The sequence below is a fragment of the Polypterus senegalus genome, chromosome 2 (genome assembly GCF_016835505.1).
Source record: "Polypterus senegalus isolate Bchr_013 chromosome 2, ASM1683550v1, whole genome shotgun sequence".
In the NCBI taxonomy this organism is placed as follows: Eukaryota; Metazoa; Chordata; class Cladistia; order Polypteriformes; family Polypteridae; genus Polypterus; species Polypterus senegalus.
The window spans coordinates 165,687,822-165,702,698 of NC_053155.1; the positions used below are offsets into that span (position 1 = coordinate 165,687,822).

The 14,877-nt window shown below is 40.1% G+C and overlaps 1 protein-coding gene across 1 annotated transcript in view; it reads left to right on the forward strand.

Moving 5' to 3' along the window:
* The window catches only part of synj1 (synaptojanin 1), a 488,307-nt gene that overhangs the window by 364,356 nt on the left and 109,074 nt on the right, over positions 1 to 14,877 (forward strand). Inside the window, exon 21 of the mRNA XM_039746285.1 lies at positions 8,492 to 8,570. Coding sequence (XP_039602219.1) covers positions 8,492 to 8,570 — 79 coding nt within the window. The remainder of the gene's footprint in view (positions 1 to 8,491; positions 8,571 to 14,877) is intronic.

The following is a 14,877-nucleotide window of genomic DNA, read 5'->3' on the forward strand; positions in this document are numbered from 1 at the left end:
GACACTCTTGCCTTATAATCTTACCTTGGTTCACATTTTTTTATATATATATATATATATATATATATATATATATATATATATATATATATATATATATAATTTCCTTCATGTGCATTGCAACAACACAAAAAACAGGGAAAAAAGCCCAAATCTGACATTTCATACAGAACTCCAAAAAGGGGCTGGACAAAATTATTGGCACCTTTTCAAAATTGTGGGTAAATTGTTTTATTTCAAGCATATGATGCTCGTTTAAATTCACCTGTGGCAAGAAACAGGTTCTGGCAATATAGTAATCACACCTGAAGCCAGTTAAAATGGAGAAAAGTTGACTCAACCTTTCTGTTGTGTGTCTGAGTGTGCCATACTAAGCTTGGAGAACAGAAAGAAGAGCAGAGAATTGTCTGAGGACTTGAGAACAAAAATTGTGGAAAAATATTAACAATCTCATGGCTACAAGTCCATCTCCAGAGATCTTCATGTTCCTTTGTCCACTGTGCACAACATAATCAAGAAGTTCACAACACATGGCACTGTAGCGAATCTCCCTGGACGTGGACAGAAGATAAAAATTAATAAAAGACTGCAACAAAGGATAGTCCGAATGGTGGATAAACAGCCCCAATCAACTTCAAAACATATTCAAGCTGTTCTGCAGACTCAGGGTGCAACAGTGTCAGCTCGAACTATCCGTCAACATCTGAATGAAATGAAACGCTATGGTAGGAGAGCCAGGAGGACCGCACTGCTGACACAGAAACATAAAGCCAGACTGGAGTTTGCCAAAATGTACTTGAGGAAGCCAAAGTCCTTCTGGGCGAACGTCTTGTGGACAGATGAGACCAAGGTAGAGCTTTTTGGTAAAGCTCATCATTCAACTGTATACAGAAAATGGAATGAGGCCTACGAAGAAAAGAACACAGTACCTACAGTCAAACATGGTGGAGGTTCTAAGATGTTTTGCTGCCTCTGGCACTGGATGCCTTGACTATGTGCAAGGCATCATGAAATCTGAAGACTACCAAAAGATATTGGGGCACAATGTAGGGCCCAGTGTCAGAAAGCTGGGTCTGTGTCAGAGGTCATGGGTGTTCCAGCAGGACAATGACCCCAAACATACCTCTAAAAGCACCCAGAAATGGTTGAAGACAAAGCACTGGAGAGTTCTGAAGTGGCCAGCAGTGAGTCCGGATCTAAATCTGATTGAACACTTAGAGAGAGAGCTCAAAATTGCTGTTGGGAGAAGGCGTCCTTCAAATCTGAGAGACCTTGAGCAGTCTGCAAAATAAGAGTGGTCGGAAATTCCAGTTGAGAGGTATAACAAGCTTGTTGATGGTTATAGTAAGCGCTTGATTTCAGCTATTTTTTCCAAAAGGCATGCAACCAAATATTAAGTTTAGGGTGCCAATAATTTTGCCAGCCCAGTTTTTGAATTTTTGCGTTAAATGATGTCAGAGTTGGGTTTTTTTCCTGTTTTTTTGTGTTGTTCCAATGCACATAAAGGAAATAAACATGTGTATACCAAAACATATTGTAATTGTATATGTGTATATTTATATGTATATGTGTATATTTATATGTATATATGTGTATGTATGTGTGTATATATATTCATGTATGTATGTGTATATGTATGTATGTATGTATGTACAGTGCATCCAGAAAGTATTCACAGCGCATCACTTTTTCCACATTTTATGTTACAGCCTTATTCAAAAATGGATTAAACACCCCATAATGACAACGTGAAAAAGGTTTACTTGAGGTTTTTGCAAATTTATTAAAAATAAAAAAACTGAGAAATCACATGTACATAAGTATTCACAGCCTTTGCTCAGTACTTTCTTGGCACACCTATCCTTGGCCAGTTTCGCCCATTCCTCTTGGCAGCACCTCTCAAGCTCCATCAGGTTGGATGGGAAGCGTCAGTGCACAGCCATTTTAAGATCTCTCCAGAGATGTTCAATCGGATTCAAGTCTGGACTCTGGCTGGGCCACTCAAGGACATTCACAGAGTTGTCCTGAAACCACTCATTTGATATCTTGGCTGTGTGCTTAGGGTCGCTGTCCTGCTGAAAGATGAACTGTCGCCCCAGTCTGAGGTCAAGAGTGCTCTGGAGCAGGTTTTCATCCAGGATGTCTCTGTACATTGCTGCAGTCATCTTTCCCTTTATCCTGACTAGTCTCCCAGTTCCTGCCGCTGAAAAACATCCCCACAGCATGATGCTGCCACCACCATGCTTCACTGTAGGGATGGTATTGGCCTGGTTTTCTCCAAACGTGACCCCTGGCATTCACACCAAAGAGTTCAATCTTTGTCCCATCAGACCAGAGAATTTTGTTTCTCATGGTCTGAGAGTCCTTCAGGTGCTTTTTGGCAAACACCAGGTGGGCTGCCATGTGCCTTTTACTAAGGAGTGGCTTCCGTCTGGCCACTCTACCATACAGGCCTGATTGGTGGATTGCTGCATTGATGGTTGTCCTTCTGGAAGGTTCTCCTCTCTCCACAGAGGACCTCTGGAGCTCTGACAGAGTGACCATCGGGTTCTTGGTCACCTCCCTGACTAAGGCCCTTCTCCCCAGATCGCTCAGTTTAGATGGCCGGCCAGCTCTAGGAAGAGTCCTGGTGGTTTCGAACAACTTCCACTTACGGATGATGGAGGCCACTGTGCTCATTGGGACCTGCAAAGCAGCAGTAATTTTTCTGTAACCTTCCACAGATTTGTGCCTCGAGACAATCCTATCTCAGAGGTCTACAAACAATTCTTTTGACTTCATGCTTGGTTTGTGCTCTGATATGAACTGTTAACTGTGGGACCTTATATAGACAGGTGTGTGCCTTTCCAAATCATGTCCAGTCAACTGAATTTATCAGGATGCACCTGAGCTCAATTTTGAGATTCACGGCAAAGGCTGTGAATACTTATGTATATGTGCTTTCTCAATTTTTAAATTTTTAATAAATTTGCAAAAATCTCAAGTAAACATTTTTCACGTTGTCATTATGGGGTGTTGTTTGTAGAATTCTGAGGAAAGAAATGAATTTAATCCATTGTGGAATAAGGCTGTAACATAACAAAGTGTGAAAAAAGTGATGCACTGTGAATACTTTCCGGATGCACTGTATCTAGAAACATCCATCCATCCATTAAAGGCAGGAAATAAACCCCGGGCAGGGCACACACACACCAAGCACACACTAGAGACAATTTAGGATAACAGAATGTTGTAAATTCTTAAGTTTGGTGTTTTATTTTCTGAAGCACAATGCAGTAATGCCTCCCTAACAGTCTTGCAAACTTTGAGACAATGCCTGTGAATTTCATGTCTTCTTGTGATATTTCTTCTTTCCCTTGACAGCTGCACTCTGGAAACATATGCAATGTACTGTTTATGCAATGTTTCTTCTATTTGTATTACTGACACGATTAGCTGTATGTTTTTGAAGCTTAGCACCATCTGTTGCAATTTCATTTATTTCCTTGTATGGCCCACTGACCATCCATCCAAGTATAGACTTCACATCATATGGTCCCTCTCCTCTGCTAGGTATGACTTGCAATATATTTGAGACTGCATGCTTCCAAATCTGATAAAACAGAAAATTTGGTTAATATTCTGGGATCAGTATTACAGTTACTTATTTTTTGAGGAGAACATGAATCCTTATTCTGTGAAATTTTTACTGTTGTTGAAGATTTTCAGTGCACATTGTTAGTCTACTACCAAGATGTACAGTATAAAGGTATATATTTCTACATACCTTTCACTCTTCTTAGATTTTATATTAATAGGCACCACTTGTAATGAATCTTCTTCCTGGCCCCAGTGAATGCAGTAAGTGATTTCTTGGTTTCCTCTTTATTCACACAGTATGCAGAATATCTGGGTTCTGGAGAAAACATATCAGACAATTTTTACCATGGTGCCTCTGTTTGAGACATCAAAAACATAAACCTTTAGAACTGAAATAGTCCATCCTGCCCTTTGTATGAGAATTCTTTGAGTTTACTACATTACGTGAAAATGTATTTGTCACTTTAACATACAAAAGGTTTTCTGAATGGACAAATAGGTGTTACAAGGAAGGTTTTAAGGAAGACTTTTTCTATTAGTGTTTTCTCTCTGTGTATGTTCATCATTGTGGAATACTTCTATACACCTGGTATAAGGCATTTTTGGTATGCTGATGCAAAACATCTACTGAAACAGCAGATCCTGTGGGTCTTGGGGGGGACCCAAGCTGGGCCGGTTCTAGACAGGCATATATGAGGGGGCAGACAGAAATTTGAAGGGGGCAGATGATGGAAACGGAGGCGGGAAAGGGGTGGGGTGGTGATGGTGGTGGTTGGAGTGCTCTGGATAACTGTTTTAGCCATGTAATTAGATTGCACTTTGTCAGGCCTCTACCCTAAGACCTGTCCAACTTGGGTGTCTCACCTGAAGGCTAAGCTTCTGCTGGTGTAGCTCTTAGGGTCACTGAGGCACGCAAACCCCCTGACCACGATAAGGTGGCAATCCCTCAGGAGGAAAACTGAAAAATAAAACAACAAAAAATAAAATATTCCTCATCAGATTATAACAACTAAAAACATGACATTTACCTTAATGGGATGGCCTATATCAAATATATTCAAACCCAACAATAACACTTTTCAATATTGCCAATATTAAAAAAACTAAAAAGGGTAGGCCAAGTTATAAAAAAAATCAATTCACCAAGTCTTGAAAAATAAAACTGAAAAATAGAATAAAAAATAAAATAAAGAATAAAATAAAATATCCATCCAGATCTTTACAACCAACAACATAAAAAATTATCTTAATTGGATGGGCTAATTCTCAAATAAATGTGCAAAATAAAGTAAGAATATAAGACCTCTCAATATAGCCAATATTTACAAAACTAAAAAGGGTTGGCATAGTAATTAAAAAAAAAACAATTCACCATGTCTTTTCCTACAATTCTCAAACTAATTTGTAGAACACAACAGATTTAGAACAGAACATTTGAACTTTTTCTTCTTTTTTTTGAATTTTTGTCTTGTTTTAAACTTGTTTGTTTTGCAAGCAACTGAATTCTCTGTTTGTAACTGAATAGCTCCACTCTCCTTTCTCCTCAATCCACTCTACAACAACAGTATCCTGTTTCCCTTTGCAAAAAACTCTTACAAATTCATCCATATCCAAGTTATATTTGTTATGGACCTCTTATGGGCCAAGATCACCAAATTCCTCTTTCTTTTATGTAACATGGTGCGACGATAGGGGGTTAGGACCCGTGACAAAGTGGAGAAGGAACTCTCACACAATGCTGAAGACACACCAATTACCAGGGCTGTTACATACAATTTATGCAACTCAGGAAAGGCTTCCTTGTACTCCTGCAGGAGTTTACACACAGTGGACAGGTCTGTTTCCTTTGAACATGTTTTGAGCAGCACCTGTTTTGCCACAAGAACTTCATTTTTCATGCTTACATCATCTGCTACAGTGCCAGTCATCACAGCCAGAGGTGCAACAGGGTGGGATCTAGAAATGCGCTAGATTTGGGTGCAAGACTAGATATGGCTCTCATCAGGTCAATATTCTTGTGTGAAAATCTAGTTTCCATTTCTGAAATGGCCCTGTCAAGGATTTTGAGCAGGGATCTTTTCAGAGACTGATGGGGGGAAATGGTAGGGTCACCAGAGTCTGTATGGCCCAAAGTTGAGAGCACAACACTTTGACCCAGGTGTTTGCTCATTGTTCTCCTTCTCTTTGTTGGATGTGACTCATCCTCAGCAGGAGATGACACTCCCCAACAGTCATCCTCACAGATGTTTTTTAAGGAGTCCAGTGCTGCACTAACAACCTCAGAAGCACTGCACAGATCAACTGACTGAGACTGTAGAATAGCATTTGCTGGTTTCAAGACACCAAGCACCTGCACTAGGAACTTTCCAATCTCAAAGAAGTGATGCCTCTTAATTTGGCATAGCAGGCCTATGCCTCGGTGCACAGGTCATCTGCAGCATCATCATCCTCTGTCATCTCAGATAGGATACTAAGGATTTGCTCACAGTGCACCTTGTCACCTCACCTCATAGTGGCTTGTCCATCTGATCTCAAGCAGCCTTTTTAGACAAGGTGCATCATGTTTATTGAGCACATAGTGGTGGTGAAAAAAGTTGTAGAGTGAACTAGGTAGGCTAAAAAAATCTTTTTGCACATGGCTCACTCTGCATGGCAAGTGCAATTGGTGGTTGTAGCAGTGGATGTGTGGGACATATCCGTCAAGCCTCTTTTGGAACAGACCTTGTACACCACCTCTAACCCCACCTATCACAGAAACCCCATCATAACACTGGCTAAGTATACTGTCATCACTGTAGCCAGCATCAGGAAGGTGTAACAGTATCTCAGAGGTGATGTACTCTGCATCAAGTTGTTGCAAGTCAAGCAACCCAATAAGATGCTCCTCTGGCATGGAATTTCTGACAAACCGTATTATCACAGACAAATTTTCCACATTGCACCTATCCCTGGTCCCATCACTTTTGAGGCAAAACCCTGCAGAATCAGCACTTTCATATTTTTTCCTGACCTCTCCAAGCACCATGTCAGCCAGTGTTTGGATAATTTCATTTTGGATATCCTTAGATGTGTATTTTGCATTTTTTGGGATACCCTTAGCAATGCTTGCTAGCTTCTCATCCTTCTCTAAGGTATATTCCATCAGTTTTAGAAAAATTGTTGAAGCAATGTCATCATCATTACCCGCTGCATCATGTCTCAAGGTTTCTGCAGTTCCACGGAGCCCCAACTCATTTACACAGAGAAACCTTATAGCACTACCAATACTCTTGATATAGTAATGTTTTTTTCAAGTTGTGTTTTACCAACCAACATTGAATCCACAGTCGCCCCTGTGGCCTTTCTGCTTTTATGCTCAGTCCTGATGGTTGAAGCATGTACATGGCTGTGGCTGTACACATGCCTCTATAGCCCCTTGTCTCGATCAAGTGCTGCTTTCCAGTTGTTAAAAACAGTTAAGGTAAAAACTAAATGCCTCTCATTAACAGTGTTGCCATTTTTCCAACAGGGAAACAGAAGCATGCATCCCACACAACAGAGTACACCAGCCATGGTCGTGTGCGGTACCAGGCAGGATTGAATGATCTTAATGTTGTACTGCCAAATACACATTTGGGGTAACTACCCAGTATTGGCTGGGATGGTGTATTGCCATTTAAGTCACTGGGTAGCAAAGCGGGTTGCTATGAGGCAGCAATTGTTGGCAGAGGTACAGGAGAAGCAGTGCCTGTTGATGCAACAGGAGTATACTTGCTAGCTGCTGTCTCTGATGTACCAGCAGCATCATTGCTACTGCTATTGGTACAGGCAGGAGCAGTGCCACTCTTTTTAAAAGCTTGGAAAAAAGGTGCATCTTACAGCATTAACTTTCCCTTTGTGAGCTGCTGGAAGCTGGGGTGGAAAGTAAATAAGCTTTACTAAAATCGCTGTGATTACATCAGTATATGAAACGAGAAAGTGAGTGCAGAGTTGAAAGCTGGGGCGGGGCTTTGTGTCGGGGTCTGACAGACACAGGTCCTCCAGTCGGCTCTATGCAGCAGACAGGCTCACAGTGGTGCTTATGGGATCGAGAAAGAAATACTTCTCTACCAGACTGAAACTGTGAGAACAATGGACTAGTCCCCCATTGACTGTACAAATATCGATGTATTTTTTAGTTGTTGTTAATTATCTCACAAGTCGCTATGATTTTGACGACCGAGATTTGCTACTTCCTCAAAGTCTCCAGCTGCTGCTCAGACCTGCCTACTGAGAAACCCGACACGGGGTCATTTGCATATTAACAGTGATTGGTTGTTTAGCTGGGGGGAGGATGAGTGGGGGATCTCTGCCAGGTGCTGTGTGTGCCTGCGCACAAACAGAGCACAGAGGGAAAGAGCGAACAAGAGGTGAAACCTATCATCTCATTTGTGCCTTTTCCAGTGGATTTTAAAGCTACTGTAGTAAATCCTGTCCATATTCAGTTTGTGAGTAATCTATTATTTTCTTTCTCAAATTCTAAAAGTTTGATTTAAGGGGGCAGGGCGTTTGTTTAAGGGGGCATTGCCCTCTCTTTCCCCAGCGTAGAGCCGGCCCCCTGACCCAAGCCTAGGTCTAAATTGGAAGGCCTACTGTGGGGCCATGGAAGCAGCAAGGACCCAGGCCTGTAGATTGCAGGAGAAAGATGGCTGTGTTTGGAGATGATCCGAGCCAGTCGTCTAGCTATCACAATTTTGCCATTGTCAAAGTTGTTCATATCCTTATGCTTGCCTATTTTTCAAAGTATTACCTTCAAAAACTGACTGCTCATTTGCAACCTAATATATCTCCATCTTTTACAAGTTACCATTATATCGGGATGACCAATGTTATTTACTTAACCTGTAAATGAGTTGTTTTGATGCTTTGGCTGATATATGTGTTTTTATTACAGGTTTATTGAAGAGAAAATGTGGATCACATTTTTGGAAGGTTATTCTGCAATTCATGCTTTGAGATTAAATGGAACTGCAGTAAGTGTTTATTTTTTTGAGATACTATTTTTGAAGAAGAAAGCTTGAGTATCTCATTATTTTGTCATAGAAAAAAAAGGATTTTTAATTTATTTCTATCACTGTGTGCCTGCTCAGTTTCTGGAAATTGAGCACTAAAGCTGTGGGGGGGTGTTTTCCAAGCAACATGCTGAACAGGGCTGACTAGGTCTTCCAGGAGAATACCCAGATGGTAAAAGACAATTGAGAGGGTTAATCTCTCCATTGTGGAATGAGTCTGCCTATTTGTGTTGGCAAGCTCCTCCAGATGCAAAGAAGTAGTTCAACTCCAAGTTTCTGCTGCATTGCAAATTATATCATCATAACACAGAAAGTGAGCCCCGCAATGCAAGATCATTTTGGCTGTGTATACTTAAAAACTAATTCTTTTCTGTCACTACCACAGGTTAAGATGGTGGTTTCACCACCACAATGTTCACAAAACTGCTGCTGTTTGATTGATACTTTGCTCAATTACATGATTTTCTCTACTCCCACGTTTGAATAATATACTTAGGTATCTGAACTACTCCACCATTGAGTAGCTATTCATCTCTTACCTGGAGGAAACAAGCCACTTTTATCACAGAGACAAAGTCGCATCACCTAACACTCAATTGTAAAATATTTTCAGTGTCTACCAGAAATTACTATCTATTAAGACCAAGGGGATGTCTTCATCTGCAAAGAACAGAGATGTACCACTTAGGTTATCACCTTGTTGTCCCTCCAGTCCTCGGTTGCACTGTACTACTCTGTCTACATTGAATTGTCTAGATGCAATTTCAAATATGCAAACATAATTCCCCATCTTCAAATATATGGACTAAATGGCATGCAACAGCAGCATCATCCCTTAAATGCTATACCCTTGTAACTAGGCATTACCCTATACCCTTGTAACTAGGCATTAACTAAGCATTTATATGGAATTATCTCTTCAAAGGTCATAACAGTATCTATGTTCCTTTAAATCATTGTTTCATTAAATCTGAGAATGATCTATTGTATCCTAAACATTTTTCCAGATAGAATGAAATATGTAATCCCATGTAATTTCAACATACCTTCTTTTCCCCTTTTTAAGAATGGGCACCATACCATGACTATATTCTAGCAGTCCCAGGTACTTTTATCATCTTCACTGTAACATACAATATGTAATGCTTTTCAGTATTTTTTAGTTGGATATATTCCATCCCTCTCGCCTTGCCATTCTGGAGTTATTTTTTTTATTACCATAACAACCACACAGATACACCAAACTCCCAACTAATGCTTTTAGCAGTGTTTCCTCTGTAGAAGACAGATACAGTGGTTTTAGGAATTCCTCAGAGTCTTCCTACCATCTCTGTGCAACATCCCCATTTGATGTTAACGTTTCTCCACCCTTGCTAAGAACAGCCACATTACACCTGCACTTAGCGATAGTCTGAAGGTTATTTTATGTGGCTTCACCAAACAATGTTCATATTGACCTTCACTTCTGCCGGAATAGTTGCTGTCTTTTTTTTTGATCAGCTGGTATCTCTCAGCCAAATCTGAGAACCACCTCCTAACATAACATAGAAAGCCTCTTATTTTCAACTTCACAGCTTCCCTTTTCACTGTCGTCAAAACAGCTTTCAGGTGTCTTCTGGCATTCTTTGTCGAGTTCTTTATTTATTGGTAGAGGCTATTGATGTCCACTGTGTGACCCAATTGATTGCTGCTATACTGCTTTGCTGTGAGCCAGGTGCCAAGTCAGGGGTCCACTTAGTGTCAAGTGAAACTCCATAATGGAATACTGGGTCTGGCTTTAGTCATCCAACTCACCATCAAAACTCTAATAAAATTACTCCTTTTTCAACCATTTATGTACAGACCATTTTCTCCTAGTATGTTTACAGTAAAACAAGCATAGCATGCATGTTTACCCATTAGGGTAGGAAAGAACTATGACTAAATACGATCAAGTGGAAGTAAGAGTAGGTTCATAAAAAGCCTTATTTTTTTAGATCATGGTTTAGCATTGTGCCGCTTCTTGAATTGTCATGGTTATAATTTATCTACTACTTTTCATATTCAAAAAAAAGTTGCCATATCTTAACTGAAAATTCTTTTGATTATTAGGTCTTAGTTCAGTTTTACTATAATCTAGCAAAACTGAACAGTTTTGTTTTTTTTTAAAACTAAATCAATATATTTTACAGTGGTGTGAAAAACTATTTTCCCCCTTCCTGATTTCTTATTCTTTTGCATGTTTGTCACACAAAATGTTTCTGATCATCAAACACATTTAACCATTAGTCAAATATAACACAAGTAAACACAAAATGCAGTTTTTAAATGATGGTTTTTATTATTTAGGGAGAAAAAAAAATCCAAACCTACATGGCCCTGTGTGAAAAAGTAATTGCCCCCTGAACCTACTAACTGGTTGGGCCACCCTTAGCAGCAATAACTGCAATCAAGCATTTGCGATAACTTGCAGTGAGTCTTTACAGCTCTGGAGGAATTTTGGCCCACTCATCTTTGCAGAATTGTTGTAATTCAGCTTTATTTGAGGGTTTTCTAGCATGAACCGCCTTTTTAAGGTCATGCCATAGCATCTCAATTGGATTCAGGTCAGGACTTTGACTAGGCCACTCCAAAGTCTTCATTTTGTTTTTCTTCAGCCATTCAGAGGTGGATTTGCTGGTGTGTTTTGGGTCATTGTCCTGTTGTAGCACCCAAGATCGCTTCAGCTTGAGTTGACGAACAGATGGCCGGACATTCTCCTTCAGGATTTTTTGGTAGAGAGTAGAATTCATGGTTCCATCTATCACAGCAAGCCTTCCAGGTCCTGAAGCAGCAAAACAACCCCAGACCATCACACTACCACCACCATATTTTACTGTTGGCATGATGTTCTTTTTCTGAAATGCTGTGTTCCTTTTACGCCAGATGTAACGGGACATTTGCCTTCCAAAAAGTTCAACTTTTGTCACATCAGTCAACAAGGTATTTTCCCAAAAGTCTTGGCAATCATTGAGATTTTTCTTAGCAAAATTTAGATGAGCCCTAATGTTCTTTTTGCTTAACAATGGTTTGAGTCTTGGAAATCTTCCAAGCAGGCCGTTTTTGCCCAGTCTCTTTCTTATGGTGGAGTCGTGAACACTGACCTTAATTGAGGCAAGTGAGCCCGGCAGTTCTTTAGATGTTGTCCTGGGGTCTTTTGTGACCTCCTGGGTGAGTCGTCTCTGCACTTTTGGGGTAATTTTGGTCGGCCGGCCACTCCTGGGAAGGTTCACCACTGTTCCATGTTTTTGCCATTTGTGGATAATGTCTCTCACTGTGGTTCGCTGGAGTCCCAAAGCTTTAGAAATGGCTTTATAACCTTTACCAGACTGATAGATCTCAATTACTTCTGTTCTCATTTGTTCCTGAATTTCTTTGGATCTTGGCATGATGTCTAGCTTTTGAGGTGCTTTTGGTCTACTTCTCTGTGTCAGGCAGCTCCTATTCAAGTGATTTCTTGATTGAAACAGGTGTGGCAGTAATCAGGCCTGGGGGTGGCTACGGAAATTGAACTCAGGTGTGATACACCACAGTTAGGTTATTTTTTAACAAAGGGGCAATTACTTTTTCACACAGGGCCATGTAGGTTTGAATTTTTTTTCTCCCTAAATAATAAAAACCATCATTTAAAAACTTCATTTTGTGTTTACTTGTGTTATATTTGACTAATGGTTAAATGTGTTTGATGATCAGAAACATTTTGTGTGACAAACATGCAAAAGAATAAGAAATCAAGAAGGGGGCAAATAGTTTTTCGCACCACTGTATATTCAGTTTTGAAGCAAGATGCAAAGTATTATAGTATGTTCCAGTGACTAACTGATAAATGAAGCATTTGCAGATATGTATATTAGTGTCGAGTGAAGTACAAAAGAGTTTCTTTTAAATTACTAAATATTTATAATTACTAAAACCCTTTTACTCTACAACAGTCAACCTTTAGATCAGTCCTTATGCTATATTGTAATCCCTCCTCTACTCTATTCCCCATAAATGATAATGTGAAAAATATGTAAATAATGATACTTAGGAAAAGAGTGAAGGGAAGCAAATAAACATTATACCAATAAACATTTATAGAGACAAATATGTTACATGTATAAGCTGTTTCTAAACACAAGGATAAATTGTCCTTCACTTATAAGAAGTAGAAGTAATCCACACAAAATTATGCCATGTCCTATAATAGAAATGTATCTATCAATTTAAAGAAGAAAACAACAGCAGGGTCCCCAAAGTCAGGAAATTATTATTATTATTTTTAATATGTTTATTGATTTTAATTAGAAACAGATAACATTCCATGCAATCAAGACAAATTTAACAAATCAAAGCAAAATTCAACTTCCACCCAAGAGAAAGAGAGAGAAGCCAGCAACTGAAGCTACTCTATAAAAGGAGCAAGAGATGAAAGGATTCCTTTTCCCCAAAATAAGAGAAAGTAAGATGAAATGGCACCTTTTATTGGCTAACTAAATAGATTACAAATGCAAGCTTTTGAGGCAGCTAAGGCCCCTTTTTGGAAACTTAATTCTAAAATATTATTGATTAGATCCTGCCATATTTAAAAAAAAAAGTTTTGAACAGATCATTTAAGCGAGAATTTAATCTTTTCCAATTTCTAGTAGTATAGAATATCGGTTACCCACAGACTTAAGAGTGATGGGATGGGAATCGTCCAATTGAGCAAGATAAGTCTACTTGTTAGTAGTGTGGTAAAGGAAATTACAGTTTGTCCTCCTCCACTTGAAGGTCGTCTGGGAGTACACCAAACACAGCTCTTAATGGGTTAGGAGTGATTGTGACACCAAGGCAGTCTGACAGGCATGCAAAGATTTTTATCCAAAATGTTGTTAATTTGGTGCACACCCAGAACATGTGGCCCAGTCAGGCAGGAGCTAGGTTGCAACATTCACAGGTTGAATTTGCCCTGGAAACATTTTGGACAATTTTAAACAAGAAAATTCGCTCAATAGAAGATTTTAAGTTGAATTACTGAATACTTTGCACATTTAGCACTCGAGTGTATTCTGTGTATGGCTGCCTTCCGCTTATTTTCTGAAATATTGACTGACAGATCCTTCCCCCAAATATTTGGTGGAAGATGAGGAAAATTGGGCAGGTTCTGTTTAGCAAAGTTCTAGTTTGAAAGTAGTGGAGGAATTGTGTTGATGAGAAGTGGTATTTGAAATATAATTGTTCATAGGATGCAAAGATATTATCTATGTTGTGAAAAGCACAGAGACACACAAGTGCAAAACACCACACGGTTTACTTCTTGCTGGGACAGCTCTGTTTTCCACTCCCCACTTCAGGGTACAGTACACAATTATCCAGCACAACACTGCTCAGTCCCTTCTGTTTTAATTCTTTCTTTCTCTCTCTCTTTTTCTTCTCTGCCACCTCCACTCCTCTTCCAGCAAGCTTTGTCCTCCACCTCCCGACTCTGGCTCCCCAAACGATGTGAGGTGGCCTCTTTTAAAGTGCTCCAGGTGCTTTCTGATCTTCCGGCAGCACCTCCGGTTGTGGCGGAAGTGCAGCAGTCCAGGGCTCTGGAACTGTCCAAGCACCCCCTGGCGGTGACCATGGGTCCCAGCAGGGTTGTAAGCTCTAAACCTCTGGCCCTGATGTAATCCATGGGGGTTGCCCTCTTGCATTCTGGGGGAGGTATTGCTGTGAATATGTCCTATCCCCCAGCCCTTTCATCATAGGGGCATCCTGGTCATTTTCCAGACATTGAATAGTATACATATATGTTTGAGAGGGTGGAAAAAGATGGTTGTTATGTAGACGTGCAACAGGTAAAAGCTTTTCTGTCTTAAAGTGCTTTCTACATTGGTTCCATGTTCTGAGAGAATGAAGGGTAATTGGATTTTTAGTGTAATGAAGGTAGTAGTTTATAGTAAATGGGGTACAGAGCAGGGAATACTGTATAAAGTACTGCAAGTTTTTATTTCTGTTGCAGTCCAGGTTCAAGACTTTATAGCTTGTATATTTGCCGCCCAGTAATAAAATTGAAAGTTGGGTACTGCTGTGCACTCTTCTGCTTTAGGTCATTGTGGAGTTACCCTTTGGTTGCATGGATGTTTCGAATTCCAAATAAATGAAGTTATCCATCCATCCATAAACCCACTGAATCCGAACACAGGGTCGTGGGGGTCTGCTAGAGCCAATCCCAGCCAACATAGGGCGCAAGGCTGGAAGCAATCCCGGGCAGGACGCAAACCCCACCGCAGGACACACACCCACA